This window comes from Leptopilina boulardi, unplaced genomic scaffold (genome assembly GCF_019393585.1).
Source record: "Leptopilina boulardi isolate dan_hultmark-lab unplaced genomic scaffold, ZJU_Lbou_2.1 LbouV2_386, whole genome shotgun sequence".
NCBI classification, from domain to species: domain Eukaryota; kingdom Metazoa; phylum Arthropoda; class Insecta; order Hymenoptera; family Figitidae; genus Leptopilina; species Leptopilina boulardi.
The window spans coordinates 1,481,885-1,499,274 of NW_026137958.1; the positions used below are offsets into that span (position 1 = coordinate 1,481,885).

The 17,390-nt window shown below is 25.2% G+C and overlaps 1 protein-coding gene across 2 annotated transcripts in view; it reads left to right on the top strand.

Moving 5' to 3' along the window:
- Window positions 1-17,390, top strand: part of LOC127288439 (metabotropic glutamate receptor 2) — an 83,733-nt gene that overhangs the window by 56,790 nt on the left and 9,553 nt on the right. For both annotated transcript variants that reach the window (XM_051315887.1, XM_051315886.1), the window contains 4 exons: window positions 3,699-3,841; window positions 15,685-15,855; window positions 16,276-16,420; window positions 17,051-17,302. In XM_051315887.1, the coding sequence (XP_051171844.1) occupies window positions 3,699-3,841; window positions 15,685-15,855; window positions 16,276-16,420; window positions 17,051-17,302 (711 nt within the window). The remainder of the gene's footprint in view (window positions 1-3,698; window positions 3,842-15,684; window positions 15,856-16,275; window positions 16,421-17,050; window positions 17,303-17,390) is intronic.

A 17,390-nucleotide genomic window follows, 5' to 3' on the forward strand; every position in this document is an offset into this window, starting at 1 on the left:
TCAATATCCGGTTAATTTAATACTTGATTACTAAAAAAAAAATCCACCTTTTTTATATTAATATTTTTCAATCATCGGCAAAGTAATAATTCTCGAAAATTATACTATACTTCCTTTCTTTGACATTTTATCTGAAATTCTTCATTAGAGAAACAGTATCTAAGATTACTTTTTGTGGAAAAGATGTCGAAGCGTAGGAAATGATTTTAAATTTCATCTTCTATATTTGAAACTTCTGTTTCCCGAATATGAAAAAAATTCACTGACTTTCTCGATAAGAAAAATTTATTTCTAATTTTTCAAATTTAATTTTTGATCTAAAATAAAAATTTTTATTTTTAAAAAATATATTTTTAAGATGAAAACTAAATATTGCTTTCTACTTACAACAAATCTTCGAAAGGAAAAAAATATAAATTTCTATTTATAATAAATAAAATAAATCAAGCATCAAAAAATTTGAAATTGAAGTAGTTAAACATATTTTGCTAATACCACAAAGTTCTGATCCTTATTAAGTTCACCAGAAGGAAGAAATTATTATACTTAGAGCTTAACGAAGTTACAAGGATGACATTCAGCGTTATAAGATTAAATTGAAATGGTTCCAAGTTATAAGGTAAGCTACATTGCGACTCACAGTTACTATCAAGGGACCAAAACATTTCGCACTTTCCAACATAATTTAATTATTAGTGAAAGAAAAAAAAGAAGATAAAAATATGAAGAATTGCAAAATTATTTTTGCATAAAAATCAGTAACAAATTTTATTTAATTTTCAAAAGTATTTTTTCCTGAAACTTTGGAAATATTTATAGAAGAAAAAAATATTTCCCCTATCTTTCAAAAATTATATATTCTAAATTTTTTACACCTTCAAAAGAATTTATTTCTAAATAAAAGAGTATTTTTGTCAGTGAAGCACTAATAGATATTCAAATAATTCTTTTTTTTCCATTTAATAAATCTAAAGATTTTTTTGCAAAATCATTATTTCGACAATAAAACGTCAGATTAAAAGAGAAGTATTCCCCTCTTGGAGTCGCTTTTCCTGTATAGTATTCCAGGGGGTTGCTATATAGCGCAAAGTCGATTCAACAGGTGCTACAGTGCATTCTTTTGTACCACGCAAAAATATGATACGAGAGCTAGAAAAAGAAGTTGTACACACGTAGCTTTCAAAGTGTAAAGCCCACCTACACGTAATCAGGTTGTTTAAAAAAAAAAACCCAGAAAAAAAATGTCACAACGAAAATACATTCGGCTTTGTGCGTACATATACCGAAGAAAATGAAAATTTACGCTTATTGACGCGAAATATATATATATACATACACACACACATTCATTTTTTCTTTTTAAATTTTTTCACATCGAAAAATATTTCACTACAAAATTTTTTTTTTCATCTCAAATACGAAAAAATGAATACAATATTCATAATTAAAAAAAAAGTATTTCACATTTCTGAAAATTCATCAAATGTTAATTTCAAACAAAAGGAATATCAATTCAGAGAAAATGAAGGTCTTGAATCCGAAATAGTCAAAAGGTGGATTTTTAATTACAAAAAAAAAAATATACAGACAAAATATTATTTTTCGCAAAAAAAAATTCTTTATAACTTTTGATTGTTATCGAGAATATTCTAGGCACGTAAATACTGAGTAATTCATCAAATATGAATACATAATAGTTGAGTTTAACTATTCATGAATAGCTGCGCTTCGAATTGACAATGCTTCTGATTAGATCTCAGGGGGAATAAGTCTATTCTTAAAAAGAATATTTCAAATAAATGTACTCTCTTTTTCAACCAATGAGAGACAATTTTTTACAAGTCAGAATGACAGTAAAATTTCATTTTTACACGTAACTAATTTTCTACTCTCCCAGACACGGGAATTTTTTTAAAATAATAATTTCAGTCACTCTTACACAAAAGCTGTAAGTTTTATATCAAGTAGTAAAAATGAATTTTAGTCAGACATAACGAAACATTAAAATGTCTAATTTCCCTAATCTGTATTTCTAATATATTTTTTAGTAATAATTGAAATATTTCGTGATAATCTAGTAAAGAAAATGTTTGTAAAAAAAACAAAAAGAGAAATTATATTTTATTCCCTCTCATAAATCATGATTTGCAAATTGAGGCAATTATTTGTCGTTATAGGAATTGTCATCGTGTGAATTTGAAAACATATCAATCTGTCTGTTTGGTATGTAATCAATCACCTTTTTTTTTGATTTTATTTCATGAATACACCACGACATTTTTCTATAAATGACAAAAACATTTCAGAAAGTTAAATACAATTTTTTATTTATTAACTTTTTTAAATTGCACTTTTATAAATTTATTTATTCGTTTTATTTATTACAGAACATTTTTTTAAAAATAAAATTGTTCTTTTAAACCAAATATTTTTACTTTTTAGAATATTTTAGAATTTACCAAATAGTTTTTATATGAATTAAATAAACTGTATTTGGATCAAATAAAAAAATAAATAATTTCTGTATTTGAAACAAATAATAATTACAAATAAATATTTATTTGATAATAGTCGATTATTTGAATCAAATAAATTATTTTTTTAGTGTATACAGTTTAAATATTTTTAAGATATAGATAATTTTTTTATTAACTCGCCTTTATTTGAATTTGAGGACAGTAATTAACTTGTGAACAATATAAATCAAAGAGGCTAAAGCTTGGCATAGAGAATCCAAGTGACTACTACATGGTAATTAGGACTTTGTTTAGGAACTTCGACTTCTCATGATAAACGTATAGAACAAGTTTCGAACTTTCTTGTTTGAAAATCTTAACTTGATCTCAAACTTGTTTTTGCTTCTCGAATATACAATGGAAATTAACATAATTTTGAATCATACATTCTAAGCAGCTGTCAACAATTTTCTAAACATTTAGTTGTAAAAAGAAAATATTTTTTCTCTTCGAAAACTTCCAACAAAAACTTTTTAATTAATGAAGAATAATGCAGAACACTCATTCACAATTTTTTACAATCCCTAAATTCCACCTATTTTTGAATTTCACTGATTTCGAATTTCAAGAGTAAGAAAATTCTTTTTAAAAAAACAGCATCAATATTCTGATGTAATATTTCAAGGGTATATAATCTTGTAAAATATTGTAAAAATTTTCATGAGGAATATGTATATATATATATGGTGTAGAGTACCATGTCCGATAATACTTTCAAAATCCTATCTAATAAATTCAGGTAATAAACGAAATGGTGAATAAAATAATTGCAGCATTAAAACTTTCTTATGATGCGCGTTTAATGTTTGTTCATGTTAACCAGAACTGAGAAACATTAAGTTAGTGAACAAGTTTCAAGAATATTTTTCAAAGTAATTAAAGTCACATAAATCTAAAGTAAAATAAGAGAGCGTTGAGTTTAAAGATGTTGACTCAATATATTTATGACAAAATATAATCTCAAGAAACGATGATGTTAAATCACATTTTAAATCTTAGACATGCAATTCAAACTGTTACTGACATTTTCCTTTCAATATTTTTCTAGCAAGTTATTACGTAACTTTAATATCAATATTTTTCTTTTTTGAAAAAAGAAATATATATTTGGAATAATTGGAATTTCAATTCAAATTATACCTTTGGAAACTAAAATAAAAAAAAATTTTCTTTGATTTCTAGGATCAATAAGCAATATCGATGGAGCTGAATACCACTGCAATAAAACTACAGTTCGAAAAGTCATTAGTGGAGTCGTAGGAGCTGCCAGCTCTGTCACATCGATTCAAGTTGCCAATCTTTTGCGTCTCTTTCGAATTCCCCAGGTGAGATTATTTCCTTTTTTTGAGAGAAAAAAAAATTTTTTTAATCTCTTTAAATAAAATAGAATTAGGTATATAATTTTTAAAATACAAAAGAAAAATACAAATTGCTCTTGAAGAATAAAGTTCTTTTCAATGAAAATGAATTTTCAAACTATTTTCGCAAATACAAGTGGAAAATTTTTTAATTTTACGCAAAAAATTAAAACTAAATTACTTAATAAATTGCTTTCTTCTTTTGTATTTTTCCAATTTCTTTTTTTACTATCCCATAAAAGAATCTTTTCATTTTTACTTTTTCTTTTTTTCAATCGTAAAAAGAAGAGTAAAAAGCATTTTATACGATATTTACTTTTCGCAATGAATTTCGACCATCGCAGTCTAAAAATGTCTTACATATATAAAACCATTGACGTAAACGAAAAAAAAAAAAAATAATAATTTTTGAATATGATGTATTTTATGAATTTTAATACTCCTTACACTTCAATTCTACAAAAATAAAAAATATTCCACAATTAACAACAAGCGCACGACAAGAATTTTAATTAAAATAGTTAAAAATAAGTACCATGTTTTTATTATCAATTAAAAAATACATCAAGAATAATTTAAATATTTCAAGAATACTCCTTTTGGAATATTATATTTTATAGATACATATTTTTTTAATTATATTTTATTTAAAATACTTGTTTTTCTATTCATTAATAATAATTGTAAAATAATTATTTTACATTTTGAATAAATAATTTTATTATATTACATCATTATATTTTTAATAAAAAAATATAATATATAGTAAAATTATTTATCCAAAATATCATGAAAAATAATTATTTTACAATTTTTCTATTTAATTTACTATGGAAAAATTTTGAAAATGGGTAAAATATTCTCCTCACGAAAAGAAATAGTTGATATCTTCTTTCAACGTAAAAATTCCTAAAAGGTTATTATGTGCCCTTTCTTTAACCTCCTTTTAGCGTCCTTATGCAATTTGTACACCCAACCCATGGTCTATAATATTATCTACAGATTAATAATGGCCTGAAATGTGATATTTGCTAACTGGCCCGATTGTATTCAAAGGAAGCAAGAAAATGGGAAATCCACTAAATGCATAATACCTGCAGTTTATGACGTAAACGTGAAACTTTAAGCTTCCATGCTAGTCATGTTCGAACGTAAATTCTGCTGTCTTTAATGCTCATATTTGCATAGATATCAAAAATTCAAAAGAATTCCGCTTTTTTTTCCACTGATATTAAATTATTTATCTTAATATACCGTGAAAAGAACAATACTTCAAAAAAGTAACTCGCTAAAACTGAAGGCCCAGTTAGTTTTTTTTTTAAATTAAAAATTCCCGCCCATTTTACTATATTTTATCAGAGAAAAAAAAATGAATAAAATATAGTCAAAAGGAGGAGAGCTTGTGGTTTTAAAATGTTACAGAAGAGAAAAGATCTTTCTATAGAAATAAAAGTTTAATAAATGAAATTATGAACGCAGAACAAAAGCAGTAGTTATATTTCCCTTTTGGTCAGAGGCAGTTTTCTTTTATAAAGTTAATCAGCGGTTTTAGTCGTTTAAAACAGTTTAGCTCAATGTTCAGTAGTATAAGAATATAACTTGGTCAGACGCGCTTTACTGTAGCAAGTTTAAGGAGAAAAGTTTTCAAGTATTGCAGTAGTAAAAGAATACAATTAATCAGACAGAAGTGGTATGAAAATAAATAGAAAGTAAAGTAAAAGTCTATATAAAGAATATATCTAGACTTTCAGTAATATAAATAAAGATTGGTCAAACATTCATTAATTGTAATTTACTTTACATGTGTATAGTTTAAAAATTTATACCGTAAGAAAAATTCTATATTTCTCTCATTTTTATAAAATATTATATTTTGAGAAATTATAATTTATATAATTTAAAAAATTCGTAAACATTTAGTAGTGAAAGAGTGCATTAATCAGAGCAAAGGAAAATGAAGATAAATGAAATTCTAAATCAATTAGATTTTCAGTAGAATTATTGCAGTTTAGTTAGACTTTAATAAAGGTAATCAAGATTTATCTGCATTTCAGTAGTGTAAGAAAACTTTAGTCAGACCACACTATTTATCAACGAAACTGAGAGTAGTATAAGAAGAGAGTATGTGGTCAGAGATTTTGTAATGACGTACAAAAAGGGTTGAAGAATTTCACTTGAATTTTCAGTAGTATTAGTGGAGTTTAGTCAGACTCTAATAAAAAGGTAATAAGTAAATCAAGATTTATCTGAATTTCCACGTAGTTAAAAGAGAACTTTAGTCAGACCAGAATTTATCGATGTAATTGAATAGTAGAAAAAAGAAGACTTTGGTCAGAGGTCCAATGTAATATAAAAAAAGATTGAGTACTAATTTCTCTTTTCCTTTCAATTATAAGAAAAAGGAACCCTTCAATCAGACAAAAGAGGAATAAAAAAATTTAATTGAATTCAAAGATTTTCAGAAATATGTATGACTGAAGAAAATCATATTATCAAATTTAGTTAATTAATTTGTTTCTAGAACTATTTTTTTTTCTATCAATCTACTTATTTGTACCTATTTATTATTCAATTGCATTCTTGATCTAGAAATTTATCTTCAAGTTATATAAATATAAATACACCTTCACTTTGCGATATTAATTCAATAAAATCGACTCGTGAATTTTTAAAATTTAACCTTTTTCTTTTTTTAAAATACAAGCAGTATTTATATTTTAATTTCAAGAGAGAATAGACATCCTAACATACAGTATTTAAATTATAAATAAAATAAATAGAATTCGATGAACTGAAATCGTATTTCTTAAAATACGCATCAGTTGCATGTCATGAAATTTATATCACTCTTTCACTAAAAATTTTTAACTAAAATCTTTTAGTAATCTTACAATTATTTATTAAAAAAAAATTTTAATTTCTATAACTTTACATAAATTCTCCCATATTCAATTTCCACTAAAAAAAAAAAGATATCACACAATTGAATTTGATGGATAAATTACAAATTTCGATGAAATTGTCCATTTTTTCTGTTTATATAAAGTATTCTCTGAGAAAGTGACTTATTCTGTATTTGAACGTTTTTTTTTTCTCTTTTTTTCATTATTTCTACTCGACTACTCATTCTGAAACAAAAACCGAATACGTTCAAACGTCGAACATTTGTCGTTGAAAGGTCTGTTGAGAAATATCCTAGGAAACTCGATTTTTCTAAAGGATTCCTATCTTGTGGATAAAGTTCTGAATAAATAATTCAGTCGACACGGATTTGAATAATTCACAATATCAAGAAAAATTCAAAAGAATAGAGAAATATACTATGGGACAAAATTTCCCTATACATGAAATATTCTCATGCAAAAAATATATATTTCGTTTAACCAAATTTTATACATTTATATAAATATTTATTTTACAAATATTTTTATATAAATATTTATATATAAATATTTTTATATAAATATTTATATAAATTTTAATTAGAATTGAAAAATTAAATATTGAATAGAAAATTTAATAAGTTAAAAAAGATAAATTAGATCACTATATGCTTGAATCGGTAATTGAAAGAATATTTTTTATTTTCGAAATTTAGAATTTTCTTTTAATAAAAAACAGAAGTACTTGAATAAATCAGAGTGAAAAATTGTTATATCGATTGCAATGTATCTGGCACACTTGACATATTAATATTTTTTAAACTCTAAATTTCGCCTTGGAAAGAAAATCTCAGATAATCTTGGAAGGGTGTCGAAACATAAATCTATGAAAAGCCTCGCGAAAGCTTTAATTCTACTCTACCCGGGATACATTGCAGTAGGAATTATCCATTTCTATGCAAAACATGAGCTGAAACGAAGAATCTTGAGAGGAAGTGACTGTAAAGTAAACGAGAAGGTTGACGGTGAAGGAAAAGGAAATAAAAGAAATGTGCATGTATATATATATATATATTGCATGACCTGCTGCTTTTTTATGAGTTAAGAACCTTTAAGAATTCTTAAACTCTAGAAATTCCATTAAAGCTCACGCCTTCTGATTTTATATTAGTTGTGTAGGTACCTTAATGTTTCTCACGTTTCAAACAATTAAATATTTATATAATTACTTCATTTCAAATTATTCGTCTAAAATTTTTTTTTAAATATAAATTCACAAAGAATTTAATTAATTATTATTAATTAAATAATTAATTTATTTGAAAGTAATTGTTAAACAATAGCATAAATTAATAGTAATAATAATAATAATAATAATTAATAATCATTTTAATATAAATTCACGAAGAATTTAATTAATTATTAATTATCAAATATTAATTAATTTATTATAATTAATTAAACAATAATTACAAATTATTGTTATATATATTTATAGCAAGTATTTTGTTAGTTTTCGGATAAATAATTTGGAAATATTTACTAATTGCAAAATTATTATCAAGATTAACAAGTTTTTCAAGTGGAAGAAGGCGATTTGAAGTGGGAGTTGATTTGTTGAAGCGAACTCTTTCACTGCTCTTGATTGATGAGAGCAAGAAGAAATTAGGTTGTTTTTTCCCAAGTGCCTAGACCGGAGTTTATCCTGAAATTTAGCAGAAAATCTTGCGACCTTCATAAATTGCCTGCAAGTGAAACGTGCATCTGACAACTCTACCTGTGCAAAGTGAATCCAAGTTTTCACTCAATACAAATATTTCGAAAGGAATATTAATACTGCAAAATTAATCCTCAAAAAAAACCCAGAGAAATTTTTTATTTCAATCAAATAAAATTTATTTGAAATTAAATAAAAATATATATTTGTCGAGAATAAATAGAAATAAAAATAAAAGAATAACTATTTTATATTTGTTTCAAATAAAAAATTTTCTTTCGCACAAATAAAATTTTATTTGGCGCAAATAAATTTAAAAATAAAATTTATCTGAAACAAATACTTTTAATTTTATCTTGACTACAATTCGGGGTAATTATCTTAAAAAGTAAACTATAAACATCGACAATTGGGATATCCTCAGCAATTAGTGCCTTTACCCTAGTTTCAATCTCTACTTTTTTTTTTTACTTTTTTTTCTTTTTAGTTTGGAACAAACTAAAATTAAAAGCAATTGTTTCTCGTCGTAAAAACGAACTTTTATCAATAAAATGAGAATTCTTTATATAATCAAAAGATGATACGAATTTTATTCTCAGCAGTTGAACTTCAGTTTGATTTGCTTTTTTTCTATTCTTTTTTTTTAATACTTTCTTGGTAAAGTATCTCTGAGGAGTAGAACGAAACGTAATGGACTTCACTAAGGGCAAGTGAGGTGGTTTTTATACAACCCTCTCGACGGACTCCCAGATCGTTTCCAACTATCAGATTATCCTGAAAATTCAGCCGAATGCTTTGGCGATTCGAGAGGAATTTCAATGACTACTCGTTATGTTTCAAAGACATATATATCTCTCATCTCTTGAAAAATGTCTTATCAAATTGGTTTTTAGTATCAGCGAATAACACCCAATAATTTTAATAAGATCTTGTTAAATTTATATAAAATTCGTGGTAAGTAATATTTTACATCTTTTTTTTTTATCGCGGTAATAAAATATTTTTTTATTGCTTATTAAGAGAAAAAAAAATTTTACCATTATTATCTAAATTGTAATTGAAAAAAATTATTTAATATTGAAAAAAATAAATAAAAACATTTTAATTGTCAAACTTTTTAATAGCAAATCTGGCATCAATTTCAAATTACTAAAAGTTTTAAAGTTTATTTAGACTTTAAATTAATTAGATTTTAATTTGATTAATAAGGAATTCATTATTGCCTTAAGTTTTGAATTATTCAAGTTTAAAATTATTTAAATTAGAAACAAATAATTAAATTGCACACTAATTAAAAATTAATTTTCATCTGTATTATATAATGAAATATACGAACTTGTTATAATATATATTGACATTTTATTCATATTGACCTAATTATTCAATTTCTTCATTTTAACTTCATTTAATTGTTTAATTAGATTTCAAGCTCTCGAAATTAATATATATATATGAATAAAGGAAAATTATTATAATTCAAAGTTTCCATTTCTTATTTTAATATTGTATTTCCATTTCAAATATAATTCACCGATAATATATGATTCAGTCTTTAACTTGCAATCACTTTTATGTAGTATCAATTACAAGTGAAACTTACATAAAATTAATTGAACAACTTTTCATCAATAGCACTTTCGCAAAACCACTCAAGTAGAATTTTCCTTTCGTGGGGACACTTTTCCACTAATTAAATTGGATATTCTCTATTATTATTATTGACGTGGTGGACGAAAATATTTCAAAATTACAGCGGAGATAAAATCTTACGATTATGATCAAATTAACCTCTAATTACATGCTCTCATTATTATAAGACATAATTAATATTCTGAATTATAATTCAACGATGAAACAGAGAATGTCATTCATCTGCAGTGATAAGGGAAAATGTTTATTTGACTTAATTAGTTTAATTAACCTATTTTGTTTAATAAAATAATTAAATAACATTTTTTTTCAAGTAAGAAACAAACTTTTTTCAGATTAAAAATTAAATGAAAAAATTTGATTAAATTTTTATTTGAATAATTTTAATCAAACGTTTGATAAATTATACACAGAAATGTATATCCATCAAAAATTAAGTTATTTTAAAGAAATTTTTTTTCTAATTTACAAAAATATAATGACAAAAGTTTGAAGATCAGTTCTATTGTCATAAATAATCATGTAATTAGTATATCGAAAGTGGGTATATGTCGAGTAGGCATTTGATCATTCAGTAACGTAGCTATCGATGCAAAACGTGTATTTGGACAATGCAACTCTCTGTGTGGTAAATCCACTGAAACAATGAGCTTACTAAGTTGAATGAATATTACATAATCCAAGTGGAGCCCTGCTTTTGATAATAAGCATTCGCGAACAATATATATAACCGAGCTTTTGGGTCAATCTCTACAACACGAAAACCATTCGCTTTTTTTTTTTTTTTTCCCATAACTATATATGAAAAAACATATAAATTCTTTCTTTCTCATAAAAATTTTTCTTGCTTTCTTTATAATAGTAATGAATGTCGAGCGATTATCGATTTTTAAATTCTCGAGCATCTCGTTAAAAATAGCAATTAAAACAATTGAATTTTATAGTTTCATCTCATTGCCATCATATGAAAGGAGAGGAAAAGACAAAATGAAATATCTGCTTGACATTCATATCACTATTTTTAAAATATTGCACCAATTTTTTTTTTTGTATGTTTTACTAAAAAAAAATCAAGAAACAAAATTTATTTGATTCAAATAATCGATCAAATATATTTACCTGAACCAAATAATTTTTATTCGAATTGAACAAATTGTATTTGTACCAATAATTTCTGTATTTGAAACAAATATGTAGAATAATAATTATTTGATAAAAATAAATATTTATTGGATAATTGACACGTAAGTAATTGTTTCAAATAAATTTTTTTTTTCAATATATGATTTATAGTGTTTAGATAAGTGTAATTAATTAAATATTGTAATACTCAATGTACAGAATACGTTTAATCGATTATTTTCATTATCATACATAGTTATCGTTCATGAATTATCAACACAACAACGCAGCGTGGCGAGTTAATTCCAATTATGGTATTTAACGGAGTTAATCGATTTGCCTTTAATGTACCAAAAGCGTCTCCAAGCGATTTCGGTAAACAAGGATTTAATAATTCAAACACGACCGATCACACATAACTTCACAACCATCTGCTATTGGCTTCTGCCTGCCAAATTCCAACCCTAAACAGACATCCTGTCCAACCACTAAACGCAACCCTCAACTGCCTCTTGATTCACGAACCTCTATAAATTTCTTCTATACTACTTTTTTCTCCTTTCTTTTTTTTTTCTTTTTTTCTCCTTTTTACAACCCTCTACATATCCATTTCCCTCTTTTTATCATTTTTATAGCAATTATTTCATACTTTTTATTCACAAAATGTGAAATATTTTTCTTAACAAATTTTTGGCAATTTAGAATAGAGTTTTAAAACAAAAGTTATACTATATCCTGTTTGATAGAAAAAATTTTATTTCATTATTAAATAATAATTAAATAACAAAAAAAAAAATTTACTTTTTTTAAGAGCTGAAGAATTGATACATTTTTCTAAAAAAACGAATACAAAAGAAATTAATATTGAAGAGAAAATTTAAATTGGGAATATACTTTTTTTTCCGTTTAAACATATGTATATTTTTAATAAGCGATAAAATAATTTCAAATATAAGAAACTTTTTACACAACTATATAAACTTTGTAAAGCGTGAATAATTTGGAAAAATGTTGAATGGTTAAAACTCAAATCATGGAATTTAAATCCCCAAGGATTGTCAGTAATCTTTGAAGTAAAAGTTTTATGGGTCATTTATATCGTCAGTAATCCCTTTGGGTAGATTTCAACAGCCCTCAATATTTTAAAACAACTTCTCATTCAAGACTTGTTTTATAAATATATCTGTCTGCAAAAAAAAAAAATTCTAATTCAAGTTTAAGTTAAATATAATGCAATAAATGTGATGAGTATAAATTTATTAACAATTTAAATTGAATGAAAAAATAAAAAAATAAATTACAATAAAGAAAAATGCACTCTCTAAATCTAAATTAGTAAAAAAGTTTACTAATTAGTGACTCACTTTTTACTAATTGAGAAGCAAAAAGTGAGTCACTAATTCAAATTAGTAAACATTTTTACTAATTCTGATTTAGAGAGCAATATTTACACAATAAATTCGATTTGTACATTTAAGGAATATTCCAGAAAATTTTTGGAATCATTCTTAAGAAATACTCTATCGATATATGTAGAGGAACATTTCAATAATGTCCTAGTGCTAGAATTTTACTAGTTGGAATGTTTATATATGTCTCATTCTAATGTCTATACTAAGATTGACTGTAATTTTTGTGAAATATTCTAGAAATATTTCAGTTTTATTTAAAATTCCACAAAAATATGTTTAGAAAAAATATTCCATAAATATTTCAAAGGAGAAAAAAAAATGAAATAATTGCCAATATCTTATTTTCAAATATTTGAGATTTATCTTAAAAGTAAGATTTTTCATTTTATTCAAATAATCTGTATAATTAATTAATTATTAAACTGGTAATAAAATTACAATAGTCAACAGAATTATGTAAATGTAGATGTGAATACAGTTGTATTTGAGCTATAAAACGAAATGATCATGGGAAAATTGTTTGGCACCACGCACGTGTACATACGTTTATGTAGCTCTGCTAATTTCAGTTCATCGATACTGACTCCAATTTAGCGGTATTTGCGGCACACTGACGGTTGCCTTCAAATGAGAAGGCAGCTTCAAAATTGCCAATCTGTGATGTTCGTCACATACGCGCTTCTGTATATTTATGTAATAAATTCTCCGCATATTATTATATCAAACTCTTCAATCGCCTCTTTTCACACTAATTTTCATATTACATTATTAAATATTTCCACGATCCATTAACTATTATTAAATATTTTCACATGTTATTAAATATTTTATCATATTATTAATTTATTATTGTCTCATATATTGTCCAATATTATCACATATTATCAAATATTCTCATATATTGTTAAATATTTTCAAATATTATCAAATATTTTCAATAAGTTGTTATTATTATTATTATTATTATTATTTTTATTTTGGTATCACCATAAATCAATATAGCTAGAAATTTAATTAAAAATTATTTCACTACCTTTCAAACAAACGAAATATAGTTATCATTTATTTGTGTTAATTAAATACCCAGCGGCTAATGCTATGCATAATAATGCATTTTATGATTATTAAATAAAAAAAAGAAAGTTTATGGCTTTAAGCTACACTAGGCACACTTTTTAATTAGACCAACAGAATTTGAGCTAGACTCAACTAACATTTGAATTTTTGAAAAAAATTTCCATTTTTTCAAATGAAGAGATTTTCCCTACAGAATATCACCAAAGACTTAACCCACAAGTTGCGAACAAAAAATGACAAACTTTTTGATTGGTCCAGCGGATGCTGAGCTAGGTTAAAATAAACTTTGGAATAATTTTAAAAATTTAAATACCACCGCAAAAAAAAAATCGATTTTTTGGAATTCTAAACCAGAAAATCCCCTTAATATTTCCATTATTCATTCACTTTATTTGTTTATTCTGCAACTTGAATATGAAAATTAATGAAACGAAAGACAAATTGAAAATGTGTAAGAAAAAACTCTAAACTGTAAAAACAATTCAAGCTGGACAATATTACTCGAAAAATTATGTTTAATATTTTCATTATTCATTTATTTTTCAACTCCAAAGGAAGATATAATTAACGAAACTTAAAAACACAAGATAAATTATTTGGAGAAAATTGTGTCTTTAATATAATTTTGATATTTGGCTCATGTTATATTGTGTACACAATGACAAAAAAATGAGGCAACAAAGTCTGACTAACCATGATAAATATATTTTTTGCCTGAGGTAGAATGACATTAGGTGAAAAAGCGAAAGATAAAACGAAACACCAGTACTTCGAGACACACGATAACACACAAAACTTATTTTTCACTACATAAAATAGTTTTACCCCTATTACGATTTATATATAACATTATGTTCCTCATCATGTTAAACAGTTATTTTAAATAAAATTTCTCTAGAATATATATATATATATATAATGTAAAAGCAGTTTTATATTTTACTAAAAAATTCTTCTATTTTGTTATTTTTAAATTAGAATTCCATTTTTATTTAAAGTACCATTATAAATTACTTTTACATATTCACAAAAAATATTATTAAAATGCGCATACCTTACTAAGTTTTTATTTCCATTAAAATTTTAATTGATTTCAATTTTCATTAGAATATTTGTATATACATTGAACACACACATACACACACTTTTTTGCTTTTTTTTCAATGACAAAGAAACTCAGGGACGAAATAATTACGTTAGTTGGTTCCCAAGTGGGAAAAGAAATCGAATTACCAAGGCCAGATTGCTTCCTAATTGTAAAGCATCTCGTTACTGCGTGCAAAAGAATACTGCAATTCGTTGAATTTTACATTCAAGACGTAAAAACATGGAAAGCGCAAATTTATATAGTGGGGGGGTTTGGAAAACATAAAACTGAAATTACCTCTTAAGTTTTTAATTGAAAAATGACTTAACTTTTTAGCATTAAGAATCTTTTGTAATCAGATGGGAGGTCTTACCTCGGTAAAGTGGAAAAACTATCTTAAAAAAAAATTAAATTATGTAATTTTAACAATTTGGCGATTAAAAAATTTTAATAATATAATTTATTTGAATTAAACAAAAATACATTTTTGTAACCTGTATTTATTTGTTTCAAATAAAAATTTTCTTTTGGGCAAAAATAAAATTTTTATTTAAAACTAAAATATTCTTGAAAATATTTCAAAAATTCTAATGATTAAGTGAAAAAAAAAAAAAATTGAATAAAAATAAATAGTAAATCCAATTTTAAACTTTGGCACGTGGTGTTAGAAAAGCCCTTTTGCACTTTTGGTATTCTGCGAAAAGTAGTTCTTTGCGCGATCTTAAGAAGGAATCAAGGCACATTGCCAGCGGTTTCCTGCCAAAGTAAAGAAATTGGAAGTACAGAAAACTTTTGAGACAGTTCAAGATTATTTTTTATTTTTATTTTTTTTTTTCAAACTTTTTTTCTCACGTGTGTTTCAGGTGTCCTTTTTCTCAACGAGTCCTGAACTATCAAATAAACAGCGCTTTGAATATTTTACAAGGACTATACCGAGTGATCATTATCAAGTCAAGGCTATGGTAGATATCGTAAGAAAAATGAACTGGAGTTATGTTTCTATTATTTACGAAGAGAGCAACTATGGAATTAAGGTAGCAAATAATAATAATAATAATTATTATTATTATTCTGAAAATATAATTAATTAAATCACACAAAAAGACGTATATATAAATATATTCTCTAAAGAATTTTTTAAACAAACAAAATCAAAATAAAAATTATGCACCTGGGAATGAAATTATTTTTCCCCAGTTTTTTATTATTAAAAAAAAAAATAATGATAAAAAAATGTTGCGACTTTTGCTCACGTAAATCATCACAAAGATAAAGTTGAATGTATATACATTTCCTCTTACATTATACATAATTCAGCGTGTATGAATTTAAAGAACTATATATCTATATATGCTAATGGAAAAAGATTATTTTTTTTGTTTTTGTTTTTGTTGTAAAAATTTGATATTTTTATATAGACGTCTCTTTAATGTCATACTTTGTTTGCTTTAAAGGCTTTCGAGGAACTGGAAGATCTTTTGGCGAAATATCAAATTTGCATTGCCGTTAAAGAAAAACTTGTTAAAGATTCAGGAGTGGCTGAAGAAACGGCTTATGACAACATCGTGCAAAAATTATTAACAAAACCACGAGCAAGAGGCAAGTTAAAAGCTTTTATAAATCCCATTTAAACCTCTTAAGAAATTCATACTTATAATAGACATAAACGGAAATAGAAATAAAAATCGATATAAAATTACACGTTATATACTCGGAAGAATAGAAACTAATAGTGCGTAGAATTTTTCAAATGAAAAAAGAAGAAAATAATTCCAGGTAATAAATGCACAAGAGTACAAATTGAAACTACTTTTTGAATAATAATAAAGAATTTCACATGAGTAAAATGAAATCTAAGGGTATAGAATAATTTTTCTTCTTAACTATGTGCTTCATTTTTCTTCTCGACTTATGATCGAAAAAGACGGCATTTATCTTGTCGCTTTGATCCACCTGTCTTCGCCAAGTATGGGAAACTTTGGCAATTTTTTCAAAAGTTCACTTTTTCAGTGAGTATCATGGCATACTTTAAAACTGGAAAAGCGAAAGAACGAATCCTTGAGTTATGTTAAGATACAAAAAAAAATTTCCAGTATAACTGACAAATTCAAATTTTTCGCATTCTTTACAAAACAATTGAAAATTATATTTTCTTTTTCGAAACGTTAAAATAGAATGATGAAAGTGAGATTTCCTTTCCTATACTATTTAATGGATAATATTTTTTAGGTTGCATAATTTTTGGCTCAGACCAAGAAGTTGCCGGGGTAATGAGAGCAGTGAGACGTTGTAATGCTACTGGAGCATTTTCTTGGATTGGGAGTGACGGGTGGAGCGCTCGAGGGCTCGTAAGCAATGGAAATGAAGCCGAAGTTGAAGGTACACTATCAGTACAGCCTCAAGCAAATCCCGTCCAAGGGTTTGAAGAATACTTTTTAAATTTAACAGTTGAAAACAACAAGAGAAATCCATGGTTTGTTGGTGAGTCAAAAATATACTCAGAATATTATCATATAAACGATCTTGAAACTGAATTAATTTTATAATAATAAAAATAATAATACTACAC